Raw genomic sequence first — 27,325 nt, forward strand, 5'->3', positions numbered from 1 at the left:
ATCAATGATTTATATACATTCAATAATGTGTTACGAGAACAAAACAAAGTGCTAAAATAGAATGAGGGAAGGTAAGACAATAGAAGTGAAGTGAGAGCTAAGTGCAACAGGGGTGAGGAACTAATTGCAACGCTAGAACTGTATAGTGAGACAAACAATCATGCTGTGCACCTACGAAAACAATCTTAACAATCTTTCTGTTTATAGCTATTATAAAATTGTTGTCTCCGCGTCGATTATTTATAGTGTATTCCTTGGTCCTTTTTACTTTTTAATAAAAAGTAAAAAGATGGAGAGCCAAGGATTATTCATAGAAAGTTTTTGAGAAAGTTTTTATGAATAATCCTTGGCTCTCCATCCGAGTTCATTATCCTTTTCATTGATTTTGTCTAGATTGCCTCTAAGATCAGCACATCGTCAGCATCATGCCCAAGTACATCCATGCCCACCATTCAAACCGTGTTGGAGAACACTGTACACTGTACATTATCCATGCCAACACCCATTCAAACCGTACTGGAGACCCATATCTCAATCCTTTTGGGTAAAATGAACTGACCTACAGCTAGAACAATGGCTTTCAAGCAGAGAAGAACATGTAAAATTCCTGGCCATCCCAAACCCTGACCACCATCCCCTACTGGAATGATTACTTCTATAGCCTATCCTGGCTGTGAACTTCACACCTGAAATGACTAGTGAACCCACCCTCAGCCAATCAGAGTTCAGCAGTGTTTTGCTGATGACTGGACTCTTGTTGTTTCCGCATGAGGAAGGAGAAACAAGCCGGAAAATTCTACTGCAGAAGAACATCTAAAATTCCTGGGGTTCATTAGACATTATTTGACAGGGGTAAATGCCCATTGTTATCGGCAATCTAATCAACTTAACCTCAGCCTGTACCAAATTGGTCGAATGTCACTAATGGAGCCAAATTGTTTTGTTCAAGATTTAGCAAATTGTGTTAGCTAGAACAGGAGTAATACGTGTTCAAGATTTAGCAAATTGTGTTAGCTAGAACAAGAGTAATACGTGTTTCAAGTGGGGACTATGAACAAGTAGATAACAAAAGCTTGGTCAAAACAATTATACCGCACTGGTTGTTGAGTGGCTTTGGTTAGTTCCAGGATTAAGTTAATGATCAGTTATCATGTTGACATCATGTACAGTGGTCAAATTCGGGTTGCTTGCTTACGGCACAGAATGCCAGTCTCATAGACCGCAATACCAAAATATCCAGAAGTGCTCCCAAGTGGCACTGGCAGCGTCTCAGAGACCAGCTTCAGAGTTGATGGGTATCATAGAGTGGCCGTGGAGTACGAATTCCCTTCACCACCCGGAGGATACACAGGTGCCTGCAAGGATATGGCCGGTAATGTCCAGGTGGCGCCAGGGTAGCAACCGCTTTCATCATACTCTGCACCTTCTTCATCATACTCTGCACCTTCTCCATCTTCCTGAACTTCTCCATCTTCCTGTTTGTACTCATCCGATGCAGAAGATGATGTGAGCTGCTCCTGATTTTTACCCATGGACACACCGCTATCAGAGTTCAAGCTTGACGCATTCCCGTCAGTGGTGCTGTCATGCTCAGACAGTGCCGACGCCGCAGTGCTTGCACCGACTGCTGGGCAGTTTGCAGCAGTTTCATCATTGTTCTGGTGTTCCACTGCGACAGTCTCGTCACTTGTGCTGCTCTCAACCCAGTCAATACTCTGTGCTCTGTCCATTTTCTGCTGCAACTCCAGCAGTTCGTCGACGTCACCCTGAAAGGTCTCCATGGGAGGAAGTATGCGTGCACAGATAGGCCCTGTGATGGTTGGAATTTCAATGGGCACGGGATATGCCTTCGGACTGCCTTTTGGACTGCCTCTTGGACTGGCCCTTGCCGGAGAAAGTGCTCGTGACACCGCTGGAGACAAGTTGCTCGGAGTTTGACGGCTGGAGTGGGGTTGCGAAGCTAGCTCAGGTTGAAGTTGTGCTCCTGCAGCGCTATGGTTGGCATAAGCATGTACATCTCTGTCCTCAGCAGTGGTCATGGCAGTAATAGTAGATCTGCAAGATCCCTTGCCAGTGTTAGCGCGGTTATCACCAGACCAGTCCGTGCTGGCGGCGCTGAACACATCCATTTCCTCTTCGATGCCGTCGGCTGTTGAACGGCTGCGTGGTGGCTCCATTAACTCCTCGTAGTTCATCCAGTCGGGTCGCTCCGGAAGCTCCAGGTAGGATAGGAGGATTTCGGCAGTCGGACGGAAGGTATTCGCAAATGTGAAGCACTGCAGCATAATTCCCTTCCTGTGGCAGCAAACAAGTACACATGCAGAGCAAGGAAGAAGGCAGTGTGTTTAGAAGCAGATCAACTTTTCCTTTCACTTATACATACAAGTAAACATTCACTCAAATGTGCACCATTACTAGTCCATAGGCAAACTATGGCAAACATATTGAAAGTAGGGCTGGGCTCAGGTCCCCTGGACCCCGTCTGAATCCGCCACTAACAAACACACATGCACATAATATTCTAGCCAGGTCAAAATAGCCCGGGGTAGGGGAAACAGTTACCCCGTAACCGTTTTCCAAATTGTCTTGCCATGCGCAACGTATAGGGCGAAAAAACCAGGCTTTACCCGGACATTTGTGCCTATGAACCCTCTGTTACCGACTATCGACTGCATTTTTGTTGAACGGCATGAAAAACACAAAAATCGACAAATGAGTAGAGGGTGCCACATTTTCACATGAGGGCGCTCCATCAGAGTAGGGGGGGGGGGGGGGGTACCCTCATTTGGGTAGAATTCTGGCATATATCCCCACTCAGAAAATGTTACCAGAAGTATCCTTCTTTCCCAAACACTTACAGCAGGTCAGGAAAGGGTGCTACCAATCGCACAGGTAGTCGTGGGAATCCACCATCGATCACGTGCTGTACAACATCGTTGTTGGACATGCCCCGGTACGGCATTCTGCCCAGTGTGGCCATCTCCCACAGTACCACTCCATAGGACCTAAGCAACAACAACAACAACAACAACAACAACAACAACAACAACAACAACAACAACAACAACAACAACAACAACAACAACAACAACAACAACAACAACAACAACAACAACAACAACAACAACAACAACAACAACAACAGCAGCAGCAGCAACAACAACAACAACAACACACACACACACACACACAGTGGCGTGTCCAGGATTTGGCTGAGGGGGGGTTGCGGCCGGGATCAAGGCGGGATGGAGTGGGGGTAGATGACATCATGCTACTGTCCCAGGTCAGCCATTTTGAAAATCAATGTCAAGAAGCTCCTCCTGTAGCCCCTTCTTCAACAGTTATTCACCCGAACGGCCCCAGAGATTGTTCCGGAGGATCAGCGCACCACACGGGGACAAGTGTCGAACTTGCTTCAAGTCCCCACGGTGGGCCTGCGGTACGATCGAGCATGATGTTTTGGGGAAGCATTCTCTGGAACGCTCTCCCCTCTGATTTTAGAGTGATACGTGTCCCTGGTCCCTTCCGAAAAGCTCTTTCTGCCATTGATATACTTACTTTGTCCTCGTTAAACTTTTATTATCTGCCATAAATTCCAACCTTCTCATCTATCAATCATTTGTGCATGCATGTCTATAAAATCAACCACGTGTTCCTGACTCGATGAGATTGTCTTTCTATTCTTTGACTCCATGAAATTATTGTCTTTCTATTTCTGACTGCATGAAATTGTTCTTGATATAAATTTTTCCCTTTCTTCTTTTGGTCCTTTCTGTCTTATAAGTTATTATTATTATTATCATTAATTTTCTTGTTTTCCCTTGCATATCATCCCTTCATCATTCTGTGAGAACCTGTCCTATGCCGGGGCAGGTGAGAAGGCATCTCTGTCTGTTCATTTGGTGAAGTAAAAATAAACAACAACAACAAGCCGTAAATCTCACACACCACGACTCACGAGCAGTATTTCTGTACACGCAGCAACAAAATTAATGTACATTGTAAACTTCAAATTTGCCGTTATGTGAGCGAATCAACTGCTTTTTTCTTTTGTTTTAATATGCGAGTCCAACAATTTCTCACCGCTCTCAAAGCATCCTTTACATAGGCAGCGGTACTTGTCACTGTGCGCTGTTCTTTATGTTCTGGCTGCTCGCTGACAACAGGTTCTTCCACGTCTGGCGGAGTTTGACTGTCAGTCCGCTCCGAAAGTTCAACTGGATTGTCTGGAATAACAGCGACTTCATCACTCCCACTGTTTCCTGTTGGAGCGGCAGCAGGAGTTGCGCCGCCACAGGAACGCTTTACAAAAATTCCAGGCTCTGCTGGCTAGAGCTTGGCCTTTTGGGATGTCCCTGAGACATCGAAGAAAAGCCTTCGAGTCAACCAAAACACGATTCGAACGAGGATGATCGCCTGAGCCCTCGGCATTCGAATCGTGTTTTGGTTGACTCGATCGAAGACTTTTCTTCGATGTTTGTACCGTTGAAGACGCGTCGAGCGCGTCCCAGCAGGGATCACACTGTACAACAGTACACAGTCAGGTCACCGTGTTTCTGTACTGTAGCCGTGCATGCTCACTGTACGTAGACTCTACTCTGTCTCTAGCTCTGTAGTCTGTGTATACTGTACAGTGTACTCGTACTGTACTAGCACCGTGCAACCGCTTTTGGACAATCGTTTCAGGCCGCGCGGCGCGCGCGCCCCGAGCCTAGTCTAGCTCGACCCGGCGCGCGCCCTGTATTATTTTTCGAAACCTAGGTCGAAATTTTTGAGGGGGGGGCGCGCGCCCCCCGCGCCCCCCCCTAAACCCGCCACTGACACACACACACACGGACACACGGACACACACACGGCCATTCACAGTTTGTTTTGTTTAGGCTACACCACTACAACAAGGTGGTACACCATCTTGTTGCGTAGGATACATTTTCTTGGTGCTAAAGACAAAAGTACATACTCTTGATGCTGCAGGGTAGGTAGGTCCTGCGGATGGTCTTTCCTCACGAGTGCATGAGGATTTCATGCGGTAACACTGTTGAGCTAGTGCGTGTATGTGTGCCGACGTCTTACCAGATATCAGTGGCATTACAGAACACTCCGTCATCAAGCGCCTCATGCGGAAGCCATCGAACTGGCAGGACACCTGAGAGGACAAGGAGTGGAACAATTAGAGGGTGAAGAAAAGTAGTTTCGAAGCAGATCCTCCTGCTGAGTACTTGTAGTCCAGAAATTGCACGGTTCCATACATGTTGCAACTTGCATGGTTCCGTACATGTTGCAACTTGCAAGGCAATACATGACTTGTACTCAACAACGCTCACATCACTCTCATCTGGTGCATAGTTACATGGACATCCATAATCATTTGTCCAGTAGCAATTGTGTGTGTGTTGTAATACGGACAAAGGCCCAGTCTTACATGACATAATTATGGTTTTGCCCAGTCCACGGCCAATAGTTAGGCCTTTCCGCCGCGGTCATAATCAGCCCATCATGAAAGCGTTGGAAAATTCACAGTGTTCGTGAGGTCAATAGTTTGACTACAGGACGTATTCAGCTTTTGACCATTAGGTCATGTAAGAAATCAGATCAAGCATACCTTTTAATCGGTCATGATGGCTGATCCCTAAGGCATATCACTGGGCCTGGCCTTGCTAAGTCATTGGGCAAGATTTAGCAACCAAGGCCACATGATCCAGAGCATGCTTGGCTTCATATTTCATACGCATGCTAACACCTGTACTGTTTCAGAAGCTCTCTTACATACCACTGTCTCACTATCCATTTTGTAAGTGGGTTTATGGCAGTTTAGAAATATTGGTCAAAACAGCCGAATTTCTGTGCCGGTTCAAGATCTCACCTCTGTCTCTCTTCCTATAGTAATCACTCTGATAGATATCCCGCGTCAAGCCAAAATCTAGTCAAGCAAAGAATACAGAGACCACAGAGTTTGCACATGATAAGATTTGTAGACCTACTTCATGACAAGAAATGTAGTGTAATACATTGCATGCAAACATGCCATGATGTGCAGTTAGCACACAAAAATGGCTGAGAAGTAAGAACCGACAGTAGCAATGCAGGCACTGTCACAGCTGTCCTGCCCATCCCTTGGTGGAATATGTACATCATTACGGTCTGGTGTGGTATGCCTGGGCTGCAGTATGCAGCTGCCACGAATACTTGCAAAGAGATGTATCACCTCTGCAGTAACATACCCGTATAGAGCGTCGTGAGAAGTGGCTTTAAAGCCTCCTGCTCTGACCCTCCAAGTTCAAGGATTGTGCTACCATTTCATTTCTTACTTCTCAGTTTATCTAAATTCAGACAGGAGACTTTTTGAGTTCTTTAAAGAGAGGCAACCATGAACAGTGGAATGAATCAAGTTTTGGTACTTTCAAAACCAGCTGAACATACCTGATATCTTGAGATTGAGATCAGCATTGAGCATGCAGTTGCGGGCTGAGAGATCCCTGATTGAAAAAGCAGGGTAGAAGAGGCATGACACATTACTCTCAATTCCACTTTTAATGAACACTTGCAACTGCTAAAATCTAGGAGTGGTACAGGGCTGGCTTCCGAAGTTCCTCGCCACCATCACACTTTCTGTGCCCCGACCAGCCACTGATTCCCCGCAGTTATGAAACCCAGTGCAGCTCACACATCCCGTCAGGCGAAATAGCACGTCATAGTACATTTGAGAACAGCGGGAAGAAGATGACGACGTCCACTAATTTAGTATCTGTGCACACGAATCTGCTGTGTGTGTGACTCTGTGTGTCAGCTATGACATCAACCCCTGTGGTTCCATGCCTAGCATGTAGGTCTGAACCATCCTGCAAAGTATGAATGACGTAGGTTGAGCGATCGCTCCGCGAACCACCAGACTTTTTGAAATTCTCTTCATAGTATATCTTCCACCATTGAAATTTCGAATTTCTTGCTGAGAGGGGTGGCTTGCAACCTAGATATGGCATGCTGTGAAGCAAACCCCTGTTGAAGCAGTGGCGGGGATCTGCCCTGCAACTGCTACAACAAAAAATGATTCGATATGAGAAAGGGCGAGACCGCGAATCTCGGTTGAATATTGAGTATTTCAAGCCTTTTCACGGAGATGGACGCCGCGGCAAAGGACATGGTGTCCGACTTCTGGCGTCTGGTGAAGCCAGGGATCATTTGTCCAGTCAGGTCGGCAGCCTAACCGTCGGTAAGCTTGTGTTTGGATCCCGTTCTGCTCGATGTGGTAGATCACAAACAATTTCATATCGCACAAATTGATCTCAGCATCGTGCGTACGGTATTTTATATTCAGAAAATCCCAAAGTGTCTCTGTGTGGCCGTCCTATGCCACGAGAAACTCCAATCAGGCTCCTATGTCCTCTGCCTTCATGATTGAATGTCCACTTCGTTTGAACAACGAACACAACAATCGAGGACGGCTTTGCAATGAAAAATACAGCTATTGGAGCTGAAAAAAGAAGAAAAAACGTGCTCAGGATGAGACGCGAGTACACGCATACTCTCCCAGCAGGTGAAACGCAAATTTTTGCGAAAATATGCGTGTCGCCGACTGACCAGTAATTTCGCCTAACAACTGTGCAACTCATGGAGCAATTCCCAAACAAGCGTTTGGACTTCACTGGCCAGCACCGTAAAAAAAAACAAGATAGTTACTGAAAGTGTTTTGAGATGACATACTGTATTTTCCGGAGTATAAGCCGCACTCCCAGTTTTCGCCACGAAACACAGACATCTACCCTATTTATCACCTTTATTTGATCATCAGAGTAGAAGTCGCATCCCCTTTTTGGGGGTGAATTTTCAGTGTTAAAAGTGCGGCCTACATGTATACTCTGCAAAATACAGTAATGAGCACGTTGCCACTGTAGAGGGCTTTATCATTTCGATGATTCATTTTACACCTACCTGTGCACAAATCTCTTCTCCACAAGATGCTGGAGGCCACATGCCAGTTGTGTGGCCCACTGCATGAACAGTGCTTCGTCCGGCATGGGGTTAGTGGCAGTTGACTGCGGGCTGGGGGTGCGCAGGTCGACAGATTCTCGGTGCACGTCCAGCAGACCGATGGAGCCTCCAGACATGCGCGAGGGATGCGATGGCGATGGCTGTAAACACACCAAGCAAACGGGTCAACGCTACAATCTTGTTCATCTTGCACCAGTGCACACTTTACTGTTCATACAATGCACATCGAATTTAATGGATACACTATATGTGTAATGGGTAGGCGAGTGGAGGCACGGCAATCACACGACAATCAACACGAATTGACTTTTATCGAACTTTCTCAGGTACACACCTGGATTACATGTAATTCAGAATCCGGGCTTCCTTTGCTTCTTCATCAAAACTGAACACTAGAACAAGTACAGTTTTAGATCGCGAACGTTCTGCTTTCCGGTTTCTTGCAAACATTGGTGTGTTTCGAGATATTCAAAATTTGGCGGGTAAGAAAAACAAGCCATTCAAGCTTTGCTCTCAAGGTCTGGTGTGACCGCGTCACAGGGAGCACGCAAGCCAGCTGAGCGCAAGCGATAACACGCCCAAAGTGGCTTGTTTCGGTGTGACCGGGGCCTAAGCCGTGCATCAGACTGTGAATTTTTAACCATCCAAACTTAATGGGTACTAGCACATTCAATACGTCAACCACTTTACGACTAAAGCTCCAGCAGAAGTTTCGTTGTTTGTCCCTCGCAATGACCCCCCCCCCCCCCCCTCTGTCTAATACTTGCTTACCCTTGCTGGCCGTGCTGACTTTAGGTAGTGTTTGAGATCACGGTTAGCCATGTACTCCATCAATACCATAGGGCTGGTGTCCTCCACTTGTGACACGATACCTATCAGCTGCACTATGAACGGTGAGGAAAATTTCCTGGGCGTAGAACAGGTACAGGTATGCCAGGAAAAACACGTGTGTTGTACATACGTGTACACATGCATGCACATACATGCACGCGCACACCACACACACACACACACACACGCACACACGCACACACACACACACGCACACACACACACACACACACACACACACACAGGGAGTAGACAATCATGCGTCTACGTACACAAAGACAGGGTGTTGCTTCATAGGGTGGCCCTACATGGAGCCACAGATTTTCTTGCTCCACGTAATGCGGACCAATGCACCGTGTCTAGGAGGCAAGGAGGATGCTAGCTGCCCAGATTTCATATTGCAGTGGTACTGAATGAAAATACAATGATTATACAGTCAGACCTCGCTTATCCGGTCCTCTTTTATCCGGATCCCTTGCCATCCGGAAGAAAATTGTTGGTTACCAATTTACAGCATATGTCATGCATACATACAGTATGTGCGTTTGATTATCCGGTTCCCTCGCCCATCCGGATATTTTTGTAGAAAACGGATGTGTGCGGTTATGCGAGGTCTGACTGTACCTCGATTTTGTGAGACTGAATGCAGGCATATCAAATTTAATCTATAATGTAAGCGTAGCCTTGTTGATAGAATACTTGTATATGTTGGTTGACAGCATGTTACAAAGCAAATGACCACTGTGTTTAAAAACAGTGCCCCTGACTATAACCATCATCAGTTGACAGAGCCCCAGTCTTGCGACCATTTGAACCATATGGGGTCAGGCCTAGGATTGGATGTAAAACAAATGTGGGTATGACTCAAGTTGTATGTTGTACTATGTACCGGTTATATTTCCTTACTTCATTATGGATGCTTCCTGCAAGAACAGTGACTTCACCATGGGCTCTTCCTCAATCTTGGCAGTCTTGGATCCACCCAAAAGCAAGAATTAGCATACACAAAACAGGTTAACGAAGGCATGCGGCCAAAATACAAGTTAGTTGTATTCTTTATTCAATTTGTAAAACCCAACCGTGCCAGAGCAGTAACACAGTGAAGTCTTACGTGCATGTCACTAGGATGATCTTTTAAACAGCCAGCACCAAACCTTGAATATTTGCATTTGCACGAACGCACTACTCTATAACATGTTTATTTCAGTGTAATTTAAATGTCGGTAACTTTGCTACAGGTCCTGTATCACCTAATTTAAAGGGGAGGTCACCAGTCATCTGGTCACCGTGCCTGCAGGGTACAACTTTCTAGCCTGTTTGACCTTTTTTGGGTGCAGTCCTGTCACTGAGTTGAACCTTGGTGTGAAAGTTGTCGCCTGCTGGCGTGGTGACCAGGTGATTTGGGCACCCAGGAGCACGTGACCGCTTGTTCAACCATGTTCGATTGGGAATAAAGGAGGAACGCTGCATCGCAGCCTTTTCGGACCAAAACCAGTCGACTCAGCGTCCAAAAGACTACAACATATGGGCCAATCGCGGTCATCCGTGCTTTTATAAGAACGAAATGGCGATTTTAGTGACATTTTGCATACAAATCCCCATCTAGTAGGGCGCAGTCACCCAGTTTTGGTGGAAGTGCGCGAGTTCGATTGGGATTCAAGTAGGAAGGGAGCGTCTCAGCTTTCTCGGACCAAGACCATTCGACTCAGCACCCCAAAGACTACAACTGGTGAAATTTTAATTTTTGCCTTAACTTCCCCTTTAACACCTACATTTTACGAAATACCAAAATATGTAAAATCATGAAAATTACTGCCACATCCAAAATCCAACTCGGATGGTGAGCCAATTAAAATATGGTGAAAAAGGAGAAGGACAAAATGTTACGAGAAGTGTTGGAGCTAGGTGTCAGGTCGCCGAATGTCTCAGCACTCCTTGTCAGTTTTGTGCCATTTTGTCGCACTCGCTGACTGTATAAGATCTGGTTACGTTGGTGGACAGTTAGTCATAACTCGTAACATTATGTCCTTCTCCTTTTTCAACGTCCATAATCATGAAAATCAGTCATTTAAAACAGATTTCAAGTTGTACTGGTAATGAGGATGTCACAAACCTGAAAAAGATTGTGAACCGTGTGCCGCTGATGCAGATTGTGCACATACTAGTATCCGGAGCCGGAGATTAGTGCAAGTGCTACGTGACTGTTTTTTTTTTGTTTTTTTTTTGGTGCTACATACCGAGTTTATCCTTACACGGAAAGGTCAGGGGTTGGCTTTTACCGAAATTTTACAACACCGAAAATAGGGTGATATACCGTAATTTCACAAATTTTCGGTGTGCTTTTATTTTCGGTACTTTCGGTGCGTCCGTTTCATACCTAAAATTTCAATACACCGAACAAACACTAACACACATAATCCAATACGGAACTGCTTCTCTGTACCGAAAATTTCTGTTCACCTAACCTAGCCTGTTGCCCTCATACCGAAAATATTGAGCACCGAAAATTTCTGAAATTAGAGTACACTACTCGAAGTATATGTAATGTACCTGGTGGGAAACTCCCAAGCTGAGTTGTGCCGGCTATCTAGTATCTAACATAAGCCTGTCAGATTCTTGCACTGCATTCAGTTGCTGATTGACTGGCTTTTACTGATAGAAGGCATAGTACTAAGGCAGACCTTCCCAAGAGTTTCTTTTTTTATAGCTCCACAAAGCAGATTTGGTCAGCTCTTCCTAACACGCACGCACGCACACACACACGCACGCACGCACACACTACTACTACTACTATCAATCAGCTACCCCGTGGGGTCACGCCGCCCTCCACTCAGAGAACTGAGCGCAAGGTGAGGGGCAAAACAAAACAGGAAGTACAGCAAAATGAATTGAAAAAAAAGGAAATCAAAACAAGCTGCCATATTGATGGAAAAGGACTCACAAACAGAGGAAAGAAATATCACAAACCAGATGAACAGTCTGCTGTAGGTCCACTATAAGTATAACATGCAACGACTGAAAAAGGAGCATGATGTTCTGTTCAACATCTGCACGCGTACTGCTTCGGCCTTCATAAACCAGGAAAGCACAATCTTGAACTGGAGGGTGGGCACCGAACGTCCCACAAGGGCTCCACAAGACGAACTTTCACGAAACAACGAGGAGTGTGCACAGCAAGCTAACATCACTACACCATCGCCGCACGATGACTGGCCACTCAGGTCCAAACAACACGACAAATCCACAATTCCAGCGATACACCGCGCAGGAATAAATTGTTGCGTGTGTGACCTGTATCCTTTCTCATCCAGGAATCCACTTGTTTTGCCAAACGCCACTGCATTGTTTCAGGCTGGGGATTGATCCGAGGGCTCGCCACGCCACTGCGGAGGATGCGGAAAGGACGCAAGAAGACGGTGACGGCAACAAATAATAACCCGCCCTGGTCGTCAGCTCACTGAATGTCCTTCCGCGCGAGCGAAACCGGCTGCAAGGCATGAAAAGCCTACTGCCACTCAATACCCAGGGACGACCCTGACCAGAAGGCCAAGGTTGGCTTGTTTCTTTGTTGTTGACACACACACACACACACACACACACACACACACACACACACACACACACACACACACACACACACACACACACACACACACACGTGTACATATGCACGCACACACACACACACACACACACACACGCGCACGCACGCACGCACACACACACACACACACACACACACACACACACACACACACACACACATGTGTTTACCACTGAAGGTTATGACATACCTTCACAGCCACATCAACAACCGTGTCTTCTCCGTTTTCATCTTTGGTGTAGAGAATGCCCTTAAAGACTTGTCCGAATGCTCCTTCGCCCAATTCGTCGTACATTTCTACATGCCTGGCCTCAATCTCCCATTCATCCGGCTGATAATCTGTACACCAAGAGGGCACAACATCAACGTTACTACTGTTTAGGGGGATAGTGATAGTGCATCAGCAGTAGCCACAGGTATGTGTGTGGGTTGTGTGGGTGACGAGTGGCTAGAGCATTGGCCTTCCAATTTCCAGTTTGTTGGTTGGATTCCCAGTTTGTGTGCACCCATGATGCAATGGAGCATACCTATGACATCATGATCAGCGCCAAACTCGATTTCCAGTTTGTTGATCTTGTTCTGGAGATTGCGCCTGGTACAGAGAAGAGCAGAGGAGTGTACAGTTCATAGGTTCCGCCAATACACCACTGGTACAGAAATGAGCAGAGGTGTATACAGGTCATAGGTTCCGCCAATACTCCACGGGTACAGAAAAGAGCAGAGGAATAGACATATACAGTTCACAGGTTCCGCAAATACTCCACTGGTACAGAACGGACCAGAGGAGTATACAGTTCATAGGTTACGCAAATACTCCACCTATATAGACCAGGTTTGTTCACCATCACAGGGTATTCAGCAGGTTATGCGTAGCTTCACATACTCACACACTACAAGTAGATCCAGTCAATATAAATGTATACTGAAAGTTGAAGCATTCACCAACTTTATCAATACCTCTACGAAAGTGATACTTGAGTGCTCACCTGTTACGGGTATTCAAGATCCACAATACGGCGACAGCAATCAAGGAAAACAAAACAATTGGTGCCACAATGAGCGGAACAAGGGCATCTGAGCCCAATCCTTCATGCTTTGCTTCGGGGGACTGTGGGGCATCGCTCGCTCCTGGAAACCCTCCTGCCTGACCAACACATAGCTCATCGACATAGAAACACTCGCCGGGAATCGTCTGATTAGTAATAATGCAAGACGGAGCAGCTGCACTAAGGCTGATGTTGTAGCAGGGAGATGTGTAGTTGAAGAGATGAACAGCTTCCGAAGGAGTACTGCAACTGCCACCTAGGGTGCACGCGGCCACAGATATGCGACAACGAAAGTTAATACACATGCAGATGAGTGACGGGACATTCTTAAGGAAGCACTCCGTGCCGGACTTGCAGGCCGAATAGCAGGTGAAACGCCGGAATGTTGAACCTTGTGGTCCGCTGTCACAAGAACTACAGCCAGCTGCTGCCATCTGCTGGGCAAACTCTGTGCCATATAACTCATCCAAATCCAGGTCTGACAATGTAATGCCAACTGTTGCCAATTCTTGTATTTGAAACTGTACGTAGGAAAAAGGAAGCAAAATTCAAAAAAACCATCATTTGACCATCCTTCTGAGCAACTTTGGAGAAGAAAATTTATGGCTCAGGGCCGTCGGACACGGTACGGTCGCTACTGTATTGATTGTACCACTTTTTGCCCCAGTCCGGCACCCCATGAATCGATGAAATACACTGATCTGGGCTATAAATTTCCAAAATTTTCGGCTCAGCCCCCCTCCTCCTTGAGTAAATTGTACTTCAGGTGGCTGACCGTACCACACTAGAATAGTAAATACCTCCCGACGCCCCGTGACTATGACCCTCATGGGTTCGAGATGCCCCGAGCGTGTTTTCCTTTCTTTTCCTTTCTTTGATGTTTTGCCAAAAAACAGCTTATTATGATTGCCTGGAAAAGTATATTCCAGTGACACCTGAAACGTGAAACCCGGCAGGCATTTTTTTCTAGCCGAACAAAGAAAACTCAATGCCAAATTTGAAGGAAATTCTTGTAGCAACTTCAACATTCTTGATAGCGGTAATATTGAATTCACCTCTAAATCAAAGTGAGATCACTGACTTGTTGACACTGTATGTTCACCTACCGCAGTGCCTAGGTTGATGGTGGATTCGCATTCAGGATCGACCACAATCTGGTACATGTGCACGGAGGAATCATTCGCCGCACTCCACCGTATGCCAGCAAAAGGGGATTCACCTGCACTGGCGTTGGGTAGATAGAGCTGTGGTGGGGATAGTGTGATACCTGTGGGGTGAGTTTGAACAAAACCGGAGGATTCAAATGTGTAAATTAGGACAGGCCCCTGAAAGACAGATACTCCACAAATCGGAAATATCCACAACGATGGGATTATAGAAATGCGGCATAAATAGATTACAGACCTAGCTTGCCGACTATACACATCATGGGAAAATCCATCATCACTAGTTGCTTGTCCTGGGTCTAGTATTGTGCGTAACACGCACACCCAGGTATGCTGCACCCCCACTTTTTGACCAAGATAATAATAACTACCGCCAAGAGTACATAACCCAAGAGTGTGCAACTCCAACTATGGGGTCTGCGACGGCAGAACTTCACATCACGTGATGAACCCGTACACATTATTTGCACTCTGTGCATGATAGATACAGGGTTGTACGCAGCCCAGCTTTGGGTACAACTCTCTTGTGGTCACTTTGCACTGTTTGCCAGCATAACCTTTTGAACCATGTCACGTGATGTGAAGTTCTGCCGTCGCAGCACAGCATAGAGGTTGTGCAGGCAGTTGCACACTCTTGGGGTTATGTACTCTTGCTACCGCCAATAGTGTAGGTGAGTGCACAGGGCTTTTTCTGGTCAGCGGTGGCCAATCTTGCACCGTTAATTTTTTTTGCAGCTTTTGTATTGCATGCATTTTCAATACGGGAGTACAGTGCACACCCACGATCTTGAGACTGAAACAACACGTCTAATGTGCGAACCATAGTCTGTAGAATACAGTGATCATTGTGGCAATCAGCATCTGCTGAATGAATCAGCATAATCATCTATCTCATGCATCTCTCACCTACATATACTACAGGCACGTCGCACCCACTTTGGAGGTGGGGCGGCCATGGAAGGGGGGTGCGGGGGTCGTCCCCCGGGAAAATTTTTCAAAAATTGAAGCCAATTGCAAGCATTTCCGGGCATTTGGTGCCATTTCAGTGTACGGTAACTACAACGAAAGACTTTTTGATTCTGCAAAAAACCAAGAAGATGCTACGACCGGGGACAAACATTACCCTCCCCCGGGAAAAATTCAAAAATTGAAGCCAATTGCAAGCATTCCCAGGCATTTGGTGCCATTTCAGTGTACATGGACTTTTGATTCTGCAACAAACCACGATCGGGGACAAGGATTTGCCACGTTTGCGCTGAGATCATCGCGCTTTGTTGTAGTGTGCTAAAAAATAAAAAATAAACGCCGAAAAAGTGGGGCGGCCATGGCCACCCCGGCCGGTGCGGTTCCGACGCCCTTGTACTAGGATGGCCAGCTAAGTGCGCGCTACTGCTTACCTGCCACATGCGGACTGTCTCTGGTCCAGGATGCCTGCATGTCCAGAGCTGACCATTGACTGTACAGAGACCTGTGCAAGTTATAGCGTGCCTGGAGAAAGAACAAGCCCACCATTCACAATACAGTCAGACCTCGCTTATCCGGATCCCTCGCCATCCGCAAGAAAATCGTTGGTTACAGCATATGCCATGTATACATACAGTATGTGTGTTCAATTATCCGGTTGCCTCGCCTATCTGGATATTTTTGTGGAAAAACGGATGTATGCGGTTATGCGAGGTCTGACTGTATGAAATACCAAGCACACAACTGTCTAACAGTTAATTGCAAAATGCATGCAATTGCGAATTAGGCTATAATAGTTGATCAACTGAGGGTACCTCCTTCTCTAATGATGTGAAGAAGTATGTAATTATTTCAATCGAGAGGGAGGTGCAGCAGCTGTTTAGTTATCGCTATGCACCCCGTGAAGATATCTGTCTGGAGGGGAATACAAATGCACCTTCACAGGAATCGCAGGCACAAAACAGGCACACACACACCCACACGCACACATACGCACACACTCGTATATGCACACGTGCCAGCACACACTCACACTCACGCACACGCACCATGTACCATGTATACGCCCGTCGCAAGAGAAGCACGCAAATCTGCAAATGCACTGGATGTGCACCCACAGATTTTCTCTTTATAGCAACGATAGCGGATCTGATTCTGATTGAAACAGATCAAAACAAGCGCCAGATAACTGTCTAATCCACACAACTGGCGAAGCCATGTGAATCGACCCCCCAATGCACACCTGGTCTACACCACACGGAGTACATTGGAATATGACGGCCAAGACAGTTACCTATGCACACCCTACACTTGCTGGGGTAACCAGTATAGACAGCACACTGCTTTGATCAAAGCAGACACTAGATGCACTGGTACCTTGAAGTGAAATTGGAGTTATTTTACCAACCAGCCTCGGCAACTGGGTACTGGGAACCCAGGGCCAACAGACGTACCAACAACCTCAGCCATGAAAGCTATAATAGTAACGACACACTGGATTGTGGAGCCGAAACTAGTCCAACTTCCAAAATGCTTTGGCAAGAGGGTAGCCTTCCGACAGGTTGGACGCACACGCACACACACACACGCACACACACACACACACACACACACACACACACACACACACACACACACACACACACACACACACACACAGCTGCTTACCTCGATGAAGTACTGGGATGACGGTACCAAATCTCTTAGTGAGAAGGTGTTGTCGAAGAAGCCAGTATCAAAGTCGAAATCACGAACGGTGATATTTGAAAGGGACTCTGAATACTCCTCCTCAAGCGGAGCTCGTGGCCACGGAGTGCATGATCCAAGTAGCGAAGAGTCAGGAAGGTTCCAGTAGAAGTTAATGTGATTGGGAACATTTGCATAGCAAACACGGTTGCCAGCGTAGAGGTCGGGGCGAGTGTGCACAATACGCCTGTAGCGTACCTGCACGCTGAACGGGAAAGGAATCACTGACGACGCTAGGCAGTCCAGCAGCCGAGGTAGGACGACGTTGATATCCAGCCATGTGGCACCATAACCAACCACTGCAGCCCGGTCCAATGCTGGGAGGACTGTACGTGAAGACAGGTCATGGTGGAACATGGCACAAGTCAAGCCTAGAACACTAAAATAGGTCCCAAACAATAGCTGTTTAGTAATGTTCGACTGAAATTTTAGATCATTTTAATGACTGCCCCAAGCCATTACTGCAGTAAGATGGTATTAGAGTGTGTCTCATGATCTCATCAGGGACTTTCCCGCTTCAAGAGCTTAGAAGGCATGGTACTACATGTATCGTTCTGAGACTCGGTGATGAGATAAACAGATTGAATACCAACAGCTACCAAACTCCAGTGGTCCCTTGGTAGGGAACCCTTTACACACTGCTCCAGCACTGCAATGAGCATCGGGAAGGGTTAAAAAAAAAAGAAGAACAGCTGGGATCAGTCTGGTTGATTCTGCTTCAAATCCGGAATGTTCCAGTCATGCCGAATGAAATGTGTTTCGACTGGTGCATGTGCATTTTCGGTGCAGTGCAATAAAAAGGAGCGTACATTAGGGCTACATACTTCCAAACGGTGGCATCTGCTGCACTTGCAGGTTGGATCTGGCCAATCCATACACACGCCCATCCTCTGTAATCCATGTTACCAGCAGCTGTGTCACGTAACACGTGCACGACTCAAGCAAGTACAATGCCGAGCGGCGGTTTAACAACGATCTCTCCTCCAGGCCAATGGGGCCCATGGGGCCTATTGACGCAGTGGCCAACCACCTGTGAAGAAAACAAAATATGAGGGTGTACCGGTACGGACATTACATCATGTCTCTGCTGTAAGTTTGACAAATTTCGGCCCATTCAAATTTCGGCTGCAACAAATTTTCGGCCTGTACTGCTGCTGCCTGTATACACGGTCACACTGCCTTGAACCTTGCAAAACAAAATTTCGGCTGCAACAAATTTTCGGCCGAAAATGATCAGGCCGAAAATAGCCGAAAATAATTTCGATGTTTTTTTAGAGACGATATTGGTGCGTCTGGGGGGGGGGGGGGAGGGGGTTTGAGCCATGTGCGTCTTTTCGAGCATCAGAAAAATATCGATGTAAATATCTGAAGTTTCGCCGATCCCTGCACGCGGACGTCTAAATGGCTATACAAGAAATGTGAAACCAGCTTCCGTTCGCGGAGCTAAAACTCGCGACACAAGAACAAAATCAAAAATTGGAAGCTGTACGCCCATGGCGAATTTCAAGAGCAAAAGAATGAGCTATTGATTGTGGAAATCGGCCGAACGATGCCTGCAGGAGACCTTTTTCAAGACGTAGAGGCAGTGCGAACAAACACGGACGAACTCCACAAGAGTTTCCAGTCTTCACTGTCTGAACAAGGATTTGAAAAAATTCAAGCCCGAGCGTAGCCGCTTTGGCTACACCAGTACACGATGAGTTGCACTTTGAACGCTTTTTGTACGATGAGTTGTACTGCACGGGTAGCGCTAGCGCGCCAGCGCCCTCATCTTTTCATGTAAAATGTGAATTTTGACTGGCCGTGCCTGAAGTTTGTTCTTTGTCGAGAGAGAAGTTGAGGAAGTTGTGAACCGCATGGCCATGGCAAAGTGACAGGTTAGCTGTGAAAATGTCGTCTTCACCACCGCCCAAGAAACGGAAAACGAAACAGTTGACGTTGTTTGGGGGTTGTGTAGTCGATACAGGAATTTACAGTTCGGGCAGCAGTTCAACAACGAAGTGTGCTCTCCTTCTCAATTAGACCATATAAATACTGCAAACTTGCCATCTTGGGTTCATATTATTGACAAAAAAAGGAAAAAAAATGAGCATCCAAAAATATTGATTCCATGATCTAGATGTCCATGTGCGTCTTCTGGGGGGAGGGGGGGGGGGTCAAGGGAGAGAAGCACCAATATCGTCTAAAAAAAAACATCGATATTTACGGACGGCCCCTTACAGGATGCAAGCCGAATCATAGACAGCACTGGGCCAAGAAAATCTCGAAATCTAGCTTTCAGCAGCAGAGATACTCAGATATTGAATTCGTTGCGTAGCTGAACAGTCGCATAGGTCAACAGGAGACAGGTACGGGCTAGCAAAGCTAGCAACAACAACAACATGCTGAATTCAGCGTGTAACTGAGCAGTTCACAATTTTGATTTGATTTCTGCCCTAACGTGGGTTGGCCCATGTTGCCCATCATACATTTCTGAATCACTCATGCACAGCGAAGAATTAGAGACAATGACATGCCAGGAAGCACCCTACATTCAGGCACACATTCTCATGGCCATGAATTCGTCCCTTCCTTGGCTTTCCGATACGAGGTTGAAAAGTGGTACAGGAGTGGGCAGCTTTGTGTCCAAAGCGCTGGTCTCACTATTAAAAATGCAACATTTTGTTTGCCCCCTCCCCCTCCTCATATTGACAGATATGGAGCATACAAAATATTTTCATGCAAGCAAAGTACACCTCACTCAAGTGCATGCAGCGCATCCTGCACTGTCACTTGTAACTTCTGAAGTTCTGTTGACTGCATGCACTTGCTTCAGTCGTTCAGAGTGCACTTCAACCCTGTTGCATGCAGTCAGCCCTGCCAGCCAATATGGCCCTTTTGGCTAGTTTTTGGTCGCTCTGTGCATGTCCAATATGGCACTTGGTACAGTAAAAGTCGGTCGCAGGTCGCACAAGGCAGGTGGTCGTTGTATCCGGTGCAGTTTCTGTGTAGAACTGTCTGTGCATGGAAAAAGGGTCGTCAAAAGCAGGTGGTCGCTAAAACCCAGAGGTCGCTTACACCAGGTTTTACTGTAGCCGCGGTGAGACAGAATGTGTCAAACTCACCCGTCAAGCCGATCAGAGCAGCCATTGGGAACTTGGAACAAATCATCCAATGCTTCCTGAACCTCCGTCGAGTTCCTGAGACATGGGCAACAGCCGCACAAACAGAGCGTATCACAGGAATATCCACCGCAGCACCACACAATGTCACTTTGCCTAGAAACCGTGTGCACCCCCCCCCCCCCCCCCCGTACAACCATAACCATGGGGTCTGTCTTACATGTGGCAAGATGTGATATTGTCTAAGGCGTGATTCCACAATTGCACAGAGGGCACCAGGCTGCGGTTGAAGGATGGCGGTTGAGGATAGATTGTAGGCAGCTCATCATAGCAGGATTCTATGATATCCGTGAATGTGATATTTGGCGTGACAGTGAGAAAACCATCCGCATCCAGTTCCGTGCTCTCAATGTTCAGCTTGAAATCGGATATGCAATCACAACCTAAACACATACACACGGTGACACACACACATACACACACACACACGGACACACACACACACACACACGTATACACAAGTATACACACACATACAAACACATACGCACACATACGCACACACACACACACACACACACACACACACACACACACACACACACACATACGCACACACACACACATACGCACACACGCACGCACGCACGCACGCACGCACGCACGCACGCACGCACGCACACACACACACACACACAGAATGACATACTTGCAGTACACATGCAGATACAGGAGATTCAGATCAATAACTTCTTCCCAGTTTAGAGAGTTGCAATCAAGAACATGTCAGTTGAATTCCATGAACTAATTACTTATACTTCATGATGGATTGCAGTGCAGCTTGCCCTAGATAGTGGGAAATACAGAGAAAAGCCTGGTTGCATGGTTGCAATAGAACTGGCCACTACGCATGTGCCAAAGGAGTACCCAAACTCACAAACAACCAAGAATGCGTGGGGAAAACCGTGAACATGAGCTTGAGCAAAAAGATTAAGCCAAGCGCTATGTAGTAAAATACTCTAACCTTATTCCCCTGAATACAAGTCGCACCTTTTCGCAACACATCCCAAGGTCAAACGAAGGAGTGTGACTTACAATCAAGTGTGACTTACAATCAAGTGTGACCTGTTACTGAAGTGAACATATTGAAACCATGATTATTACGACGAAACCTCAAAATGGGGGTGCGACTTATACATGTGACTAACAATCGTTGAAATACTGTACACGTACCTACATACTGTACTCGGTCTACATACTGTACATGTGACTTGTGGCAGTGGTGTATATACCATGTGTGCTACAGAGACCATCCGCATAGACATTCCGAGGTCTGAGGTACCAGGCTACTATACTGCATACTAGGCAGTGTACACAATCAACTCGCGCCGCCGCCGTACACTCCTCGCCAATCTGCTTCCCATTGTTAAATCGTTCCCGTCTTTGCCGCACACTGTCGCTCTGTACCCCTCTCTGTACGGACTATTGATAGCTTTTAACTGGGGCTGAAACGATTATACCGAATAATTGAGTACTCGTTTGATAACTCTAACGATCGAGCAATCGTTTAGATTACCGATTACGATTATTTTGCGTGTTTAAATTTGTGTCCAGAAAGTACTGTAAACCCTCGTTTTGTGAAGTTTGAATCAGTTTCCGCTGGGAGTATGCAGTTGCCAGGGGTATGGTTCATGTTCTGAGGTTAAATTGACTTCAAAACTGCCATTTTTCGGAGCTACCCTTTCACTAATGCAGATTTGTTGGTATTATGAAGGCATAGTTTGTGGAAACAGAGTAATGTTTGCACAGAATTATGACTATTTGCTAACGATTATAATCGATTACTCGGTCGTTAAGCTAAAGAGTAATCGATACGTGAAAATCCACGATCGTTTCAGCCCTACTTTTAACACAACAATGGTGCTGAGTGCAAATACAACTAAAGGGCTGGTTGTCAGTTGAACACCTTACAGTATCCCGAGAATCCATTGTCTTCTTCGACTAGCCTCGCACCGAGTCCTGTAGCCTGACGCATGGCGGCAATCTCCACTGGACACAGGTTGGCATTACGGCGAAATGTGACACTGGACTTGAATTGGACTTGGCTGGTGAATCTCCCAAGGTCAGAGAGAAAGCTGGAGAACAGACACCGCCGTCATGGTCAATGAACACACACACTACTACTATCAATCAGCTACCCCGTGGGGTCACGCCGCCCTCCACTCAGAGAACTGAGCGCAAGGTGAGGGGCAGTGGCGCAAAACAAAACAGGAAGTACAGCAAAATGAATTGAAAAAAAAAGGAAATCAAAACAAGCTGCCATATTGATGGAAAAGGACTCACAAACAGAGGAAAGAAATATCACAAACCAGATGAACAGTCTGCTGTAGGTCCACTATAAGTATAACATGCAACGACTGAAAAAGGAGCATGATGTTCTGTTCAACATCTGCACGCGTACTGCTTCGGCCTTCATAAACCAGGAAAGCACAATCTTGAACTGGAGGGTGGGCACCGAACGTCCCACAAGGGCTCCACAAGACGAACTTTCACGAAACGACGAGGAGTGTGCACAGCAAGCTGACATCACTACACCATCGCCGCACGACGACTGGCCACTCAGGTCCAAACAACACGACAAATCCACAATTCCAGCGATACACCGCGCAGGAATAAATTGCTGCGAGTGTGACCTGTTTCCTTTCTCATCCAGGAATCCACTTGCTTTGCCGAACGCCACTTATTTGTTGCCGTCACACACACACACACACACACACACACACACACACACACACACACACACACACACACACACACACACACACACACACACACACACCTCAGACCTGCCCATCGTGGAAGCGATGATAGCGAACAGCTATGTTAGACATAGCAACTTGTGCTGGGATTACACAATTCAACAGCTTGCAAGGCTGATGAATTGACCGCCACTATTTTTAGCCTGGTATCTACCACACAGCTGATAGGGTCTTGGTCGAGCGGAATTGGATCTTTGCGTCATAATACCGTACACATCTGAGGGGAACCCGGGAAGTCGCGGGTACTCTCGGGTCAAAAACAATGGTGCCCTGCCTCGAGACCGGCGTTGCGCTGGCGTGGAGTGTACGCATGACATCAAAAGATCCGATTCCGCTCGACCAAGACCCTATGCAGAGCTGGATCGGCGTTGCACACCCTGGGGGTTATGTACTCTTGGTTCAACTTATTCAACGTGCGATTAACCAATCTCTCTTTGGGCTACGTGTCACTTTAACCTCCGTCGGTAGTATATAATTATGTTGTCTACGAATAATCTAGTATGTGAGGTACAGTGTGAGATGAATAACGGTATGGCAGGATTTTTAGGGGAATCCCCATTACCTAGGTAAGCCCGTCGGCAAGCATAGATGTCTACAGTGGAAAATGGTTAGTACCACTTCTATTTGGCACTCTACTCCAATTCGCGATCCATCATAAAGCATGGCAATGGCTAATGCCGTGAGACTGCAGTTGTCATACAGTCAGCACATTGCATTGTATAGTTTACCGGTTTTCGCTGATCTCCACAAGGCCCTGCACAACCCGGAGAGATCTAAACACGTTGAGAGTTGTTATGCAGTCCGAACCAAGGATGCTCAACGACCCACTGATTTCCTTGACATTACCAAGCATGATCTGTGCACAGCAGAGCAGTGATGGGAGGTCAAAGCAAAACAAAGCATAATATATATTTACCGTATACACGCGCATAAAAGGTCACGCACTTACATTCGAATACAAGGGCACCTCCACATGTAAAGGCATGAAAAAGACACAAGACCCAAGAATGGATTTTGAAGACTTGAATACTCGTATCGAAAGACATGCCCTTGTATCAGAAATATTTGTGTCCTGGAGAAATGAAAAAAAACCCATTTTTCGCACATAAGGGCATGCACTTGTAGGTGAATACAGTATACAAGAAAAAAATCTTCAAAATACAGAAATATATTTGGGAACTTTTACCCAGTCGACAAGGCACTTCTCATAAGTTCTCGACCGTTTTTTCGTTCTCTTCTCATCAAGGATAATACAGAGAATGGTTCAATTTGGAAAGACTGACACTTTTAAATAGGGTAAAAATGGACCCGGATGGAGAGCCAAGGATTAATTTACAGAAAAGAAAAAGGATCACATGAGCTGATTGTCTAGAGTAACTGGTGGTGTTAGTGGACATTATTGCGTAACTTGTAGTTCCTTGGTCCTTTTTCTTTTCTATAAATAGAGTAAAGATCAAGATAACAACACTAGGGACAAGGTGGCAATTTATCAAGTTTAGAAAAACACAAATTTCGAAAAATAAATGAAAATATAATGACACCAACGAAGGGAGCAAACTATGTAGCATTGTTGACACCTCAATGAGGACTTACACTAAACAATTGCAAAGACAACACATTTTATTTTTGTACACAGCCTATGTATAAACGAAGCTTCTAAAAATCCAAAATGCAGTTCCCCTCTCGCCGGCCAGCGACATTCTGATAGAAACTGACGCATCAGGAGCCATCAGGCATGGCACAGTTTACGGCACGTACAGTGAAACCTGTCTAAGGCGACCCCTCAAGGGACGAGAAAAAGTGGTCGCCGTGGCCAGATGGTCTTCTTATCCAGGTTCAGTGGGTCACGTGACCATATCCACATGTGATACATCATTTTGATCAGTGCATCACAGTGCACACACCTACGCTACTCTAGCACGACTCATGTGCCTGGGGTCCTCAGACCTGTCAAATGTCGTGCATGCACCATGCACATCTACACTTCCTGCACTGATGTGTAGATCTACCATGCCTGGTGCACCATGCAATGCATACATTTACATGACTAGCACTGTACAAAGCGGTCGCGGGTGGGTGGTCGCCGGTCGCGTTGAACGAGTGGTCGCCTTATCCGAGGTGTTTTGAATGTGAATGCGTCCGTGACAAGGAAAAGTGGTCGCCATGGTAGAGTGGTCGCCATATCCGAGTGGTCGCCATTACAGGTTTTACTGTATTGGTTCGCCGACACCTGGTCACCACAACACACTCCGCTCTGCATTACGTTCAAGGAGCTGCATCCCATCTGCATTGCATGTGCTACGTGGGGCCGCCAGTGGTGTCGCAAGCGTATCCGCTTTCATACCGACAACGAAGCTGCCACCGCTGTTAAGTCTGGCACCAGTCACTGCCCTAATGTGATGTCTCTCCTACGGCAGCTCTCCTTCATCTGCGCCAAGGGTAACTTTATGGTCACCGCCCGTTACATACCTGGCACTACCAACATCCTTGCCGACGCTCTCTTCCCGGCAAGATTTCAAGCGATTCCATACGTGCCACCCTACCGCCGCTCATATGCCCACTCCAGTGCGTGCTCTTCCGTCCATCTCTGGGGCGACTTCGGCCGTGCCTTGCACTGCCGCGTGACGGAAGTCCACATGCAAACTGCCATGAAAGCTGGCAGCACCGGTCTTGGGAAAGCGCTGATCAGACAGACTGGCAGCACCGGTCTTGGGTAAGCGCTGATCAGACAGACTGGCAGCACCGGTCTTGGGTAAGCGCTGATCAGACAGACTGGCAGCACCGGTCTTGGGAAAGCGCTGATCAGACGGACTAATTCAATGTATCGTGGCTGCCAGAGCATAACTGAATGTCACCAATGTACCGATTGTACACTCAGTACCTCAATAATTATCATTCTACAATTGTCCACAATCTTTGGTATCCCCCACTACAGGTAACAGTGAATAGGAGGGTCTCCATTTGGGGAGTCGACCTTGCTTACCAGGCTCCTCATACTGCTCATTCAGCCCCTCACACTCAGACGGCTCACTCAGCCTCTGAATACGGCTCTGTAAGGCTCACCCAGCCTCCGCAGCAGGGCCCTGCCCAGCTGCCATACACACAGTCACACAGCTCTAAGCCGTCACTCACTCGGAGCCTGGCAAAGCAATCGACAAACCCTCCTATTCCCCAAACTGTTTGCTCGTTGTGTGAGTGTGGCATGCAGATGCTTGTGTTAAATGAAAATAAAATGACACCAACCAAGTGAGCAAACTATGTAACGTTGTTGACACCTCTACAAGGACTAACAACAAACAATTGCAAAGACAACACATTTTATTTTTGTACACAGCTTACGTATATGCAAAGCTTCTAAAATAGCCAAATGCAATTCACCTCTACCCCGTGAAATGACTGAGAAAACATCATCATTGTACAACTCAACACAATTAGCACGTGCGGACAGATCATTGTAGCCATTTTCTTTCTCTTTTTAATGTGAATCTCTTAGGCTTCCCCGTGATGTTCTGGGTCAACTACTCACATAGCATGGTATAGTATTTGAACAAGAACGTCTCAACGGAAGTTCTTTGAGAGGGAGTTCTATGAGATTTACATTGAAAATTGGGAAACAGTGGGGCACAAGATTTGATGACACTGCTGAAAACTGCATCCAGGAACAACTTGGAGCGCTCGCTCACCTCCACAATTTCTGTTAGAGTACTGCTAGTTGTTAAACCAGGGAATTGGGAGCTGGCCAACAGAGTCGTGAGATCCCTCTCTGCAAGTAGGCAATAAGTGAAAGACAGAAAACAATTGAGAAATCAAATATTCGATACTAACTCATGATCGCGGCTTGGAGCTGCTTACTTTTCTTTTTGCTTTTATTTATAAAACATTCACCAGTGCTTCTACTTCACATTAGTTTATGACTGACAACAACGAGTTTAGTTCATATAAAGTCAAACATACAGTTACACACATACAGTTACACACATACAGTTACACACGGATGAACATGACAACAGACAGATAAGCAAGCAGATAGATAGGCAGATAGATAGGCAGACAGACGGAT

The 27,325-nt window shown here is 46.5% G+C and overlaps 1 protein-coding gene across 2 annotated transcripts in view; it reads right to left on the bottom strand.

Moving 5' to 3' along the window:
• Window positions 1-921: 921 nt before the first annotated feature.
• The window catches only part of LOC135809566 (uncharacterized), a 96,676-nt gene continuing 70,272 nt past the window's right edge, over window positions 922-27,325 (bottom strand). For both annotated transcript variants that reach the window (XM_065322941.1, XM_065322940.1), the window contains exons 7-26: window positions 26,949-27,028; window positions 23,994-24,121; window positions 22,418-22,581; window positions 20,667-20,889; window positions 20,450-20,524; window positions 18,170-18,375; window positions 17,268-17,671; window positions 16,034-16,124; window positions 14,577-14,737; window positions 13,411-13,991; window positions 12,952-13,016; window positions 12,615-12,763; window positions 9,727-9,791; window positions 8,761-8,896; window positions 7,930-8,129; window positions 6,421-6,476; window positions 5,864-5,920; window positions 5,074-5,146; window positions 2,859-3,005; window positions 922-2,295 (exon numbers count right to left, since the gene is read on the bottom strand). In XM_065322941.1, coding sequence (XP_065179013.1) covers window positions 1,299-2,295; window positions 2,859-3,005; window positions 5,074-5,146; window positions 5,864-5,920; window positions 6,421-6,476; window positions 7,930-8,129; window positions 8,761-8,896; window positions 9,727-9,791; window positions 12,615-12,763; window positions 12,952-13,016; window positions 13,411-13,991; window positions 14,577-14,737; window positions 16,034-16,124; window positions 17,268-17,671; window positions 18,170-18,375; window positions 20,450-20,524; window positions 20,667-20,889; window positions 22,418-22,581; window positions 23,994-24,121; window positions 26,949-27,028 — 4,058 coding nt within the window. In that variant the 3' untranslated portion in view covers window positions 922-1,298. The remainder of the gene's footprint in view (window positions 2,296-2,858; window positions 3,006-5,073; window positions 5,147-5,863; window positions 5,921-6,420; window positions 6,477-7,929; window positions 8,130-8,760; window positions 8,897-9,726; window positions 9,792-12,614; window positions 12,764-12,951; window positions 13,017-13,410; window positions 13,992-14,576; window positions 14,738-16,033; window positions 16,125-17,267; window positions 17,672-18,169; window positions 18,376-20,449; window positions 20,525-20,666; window positions 20,890-22,417; window positions 22,582-23,993; window positions 24,122-26,948; window positions 27,029-27,325) is intronic.

Source organism: Sycon ciliatum, chromosome 2 (genome assembly GCF_964019385.1).
Source record: "Sycon ciliatum chromosome 2, ocSycCili1.1, whole genome shotgun sequence".
NCBI lineage: Eukaryota > Metazoa > Porifera > Calcarea > Leucosolenida > Sycettidae > Sycon > Sycon ciliatum.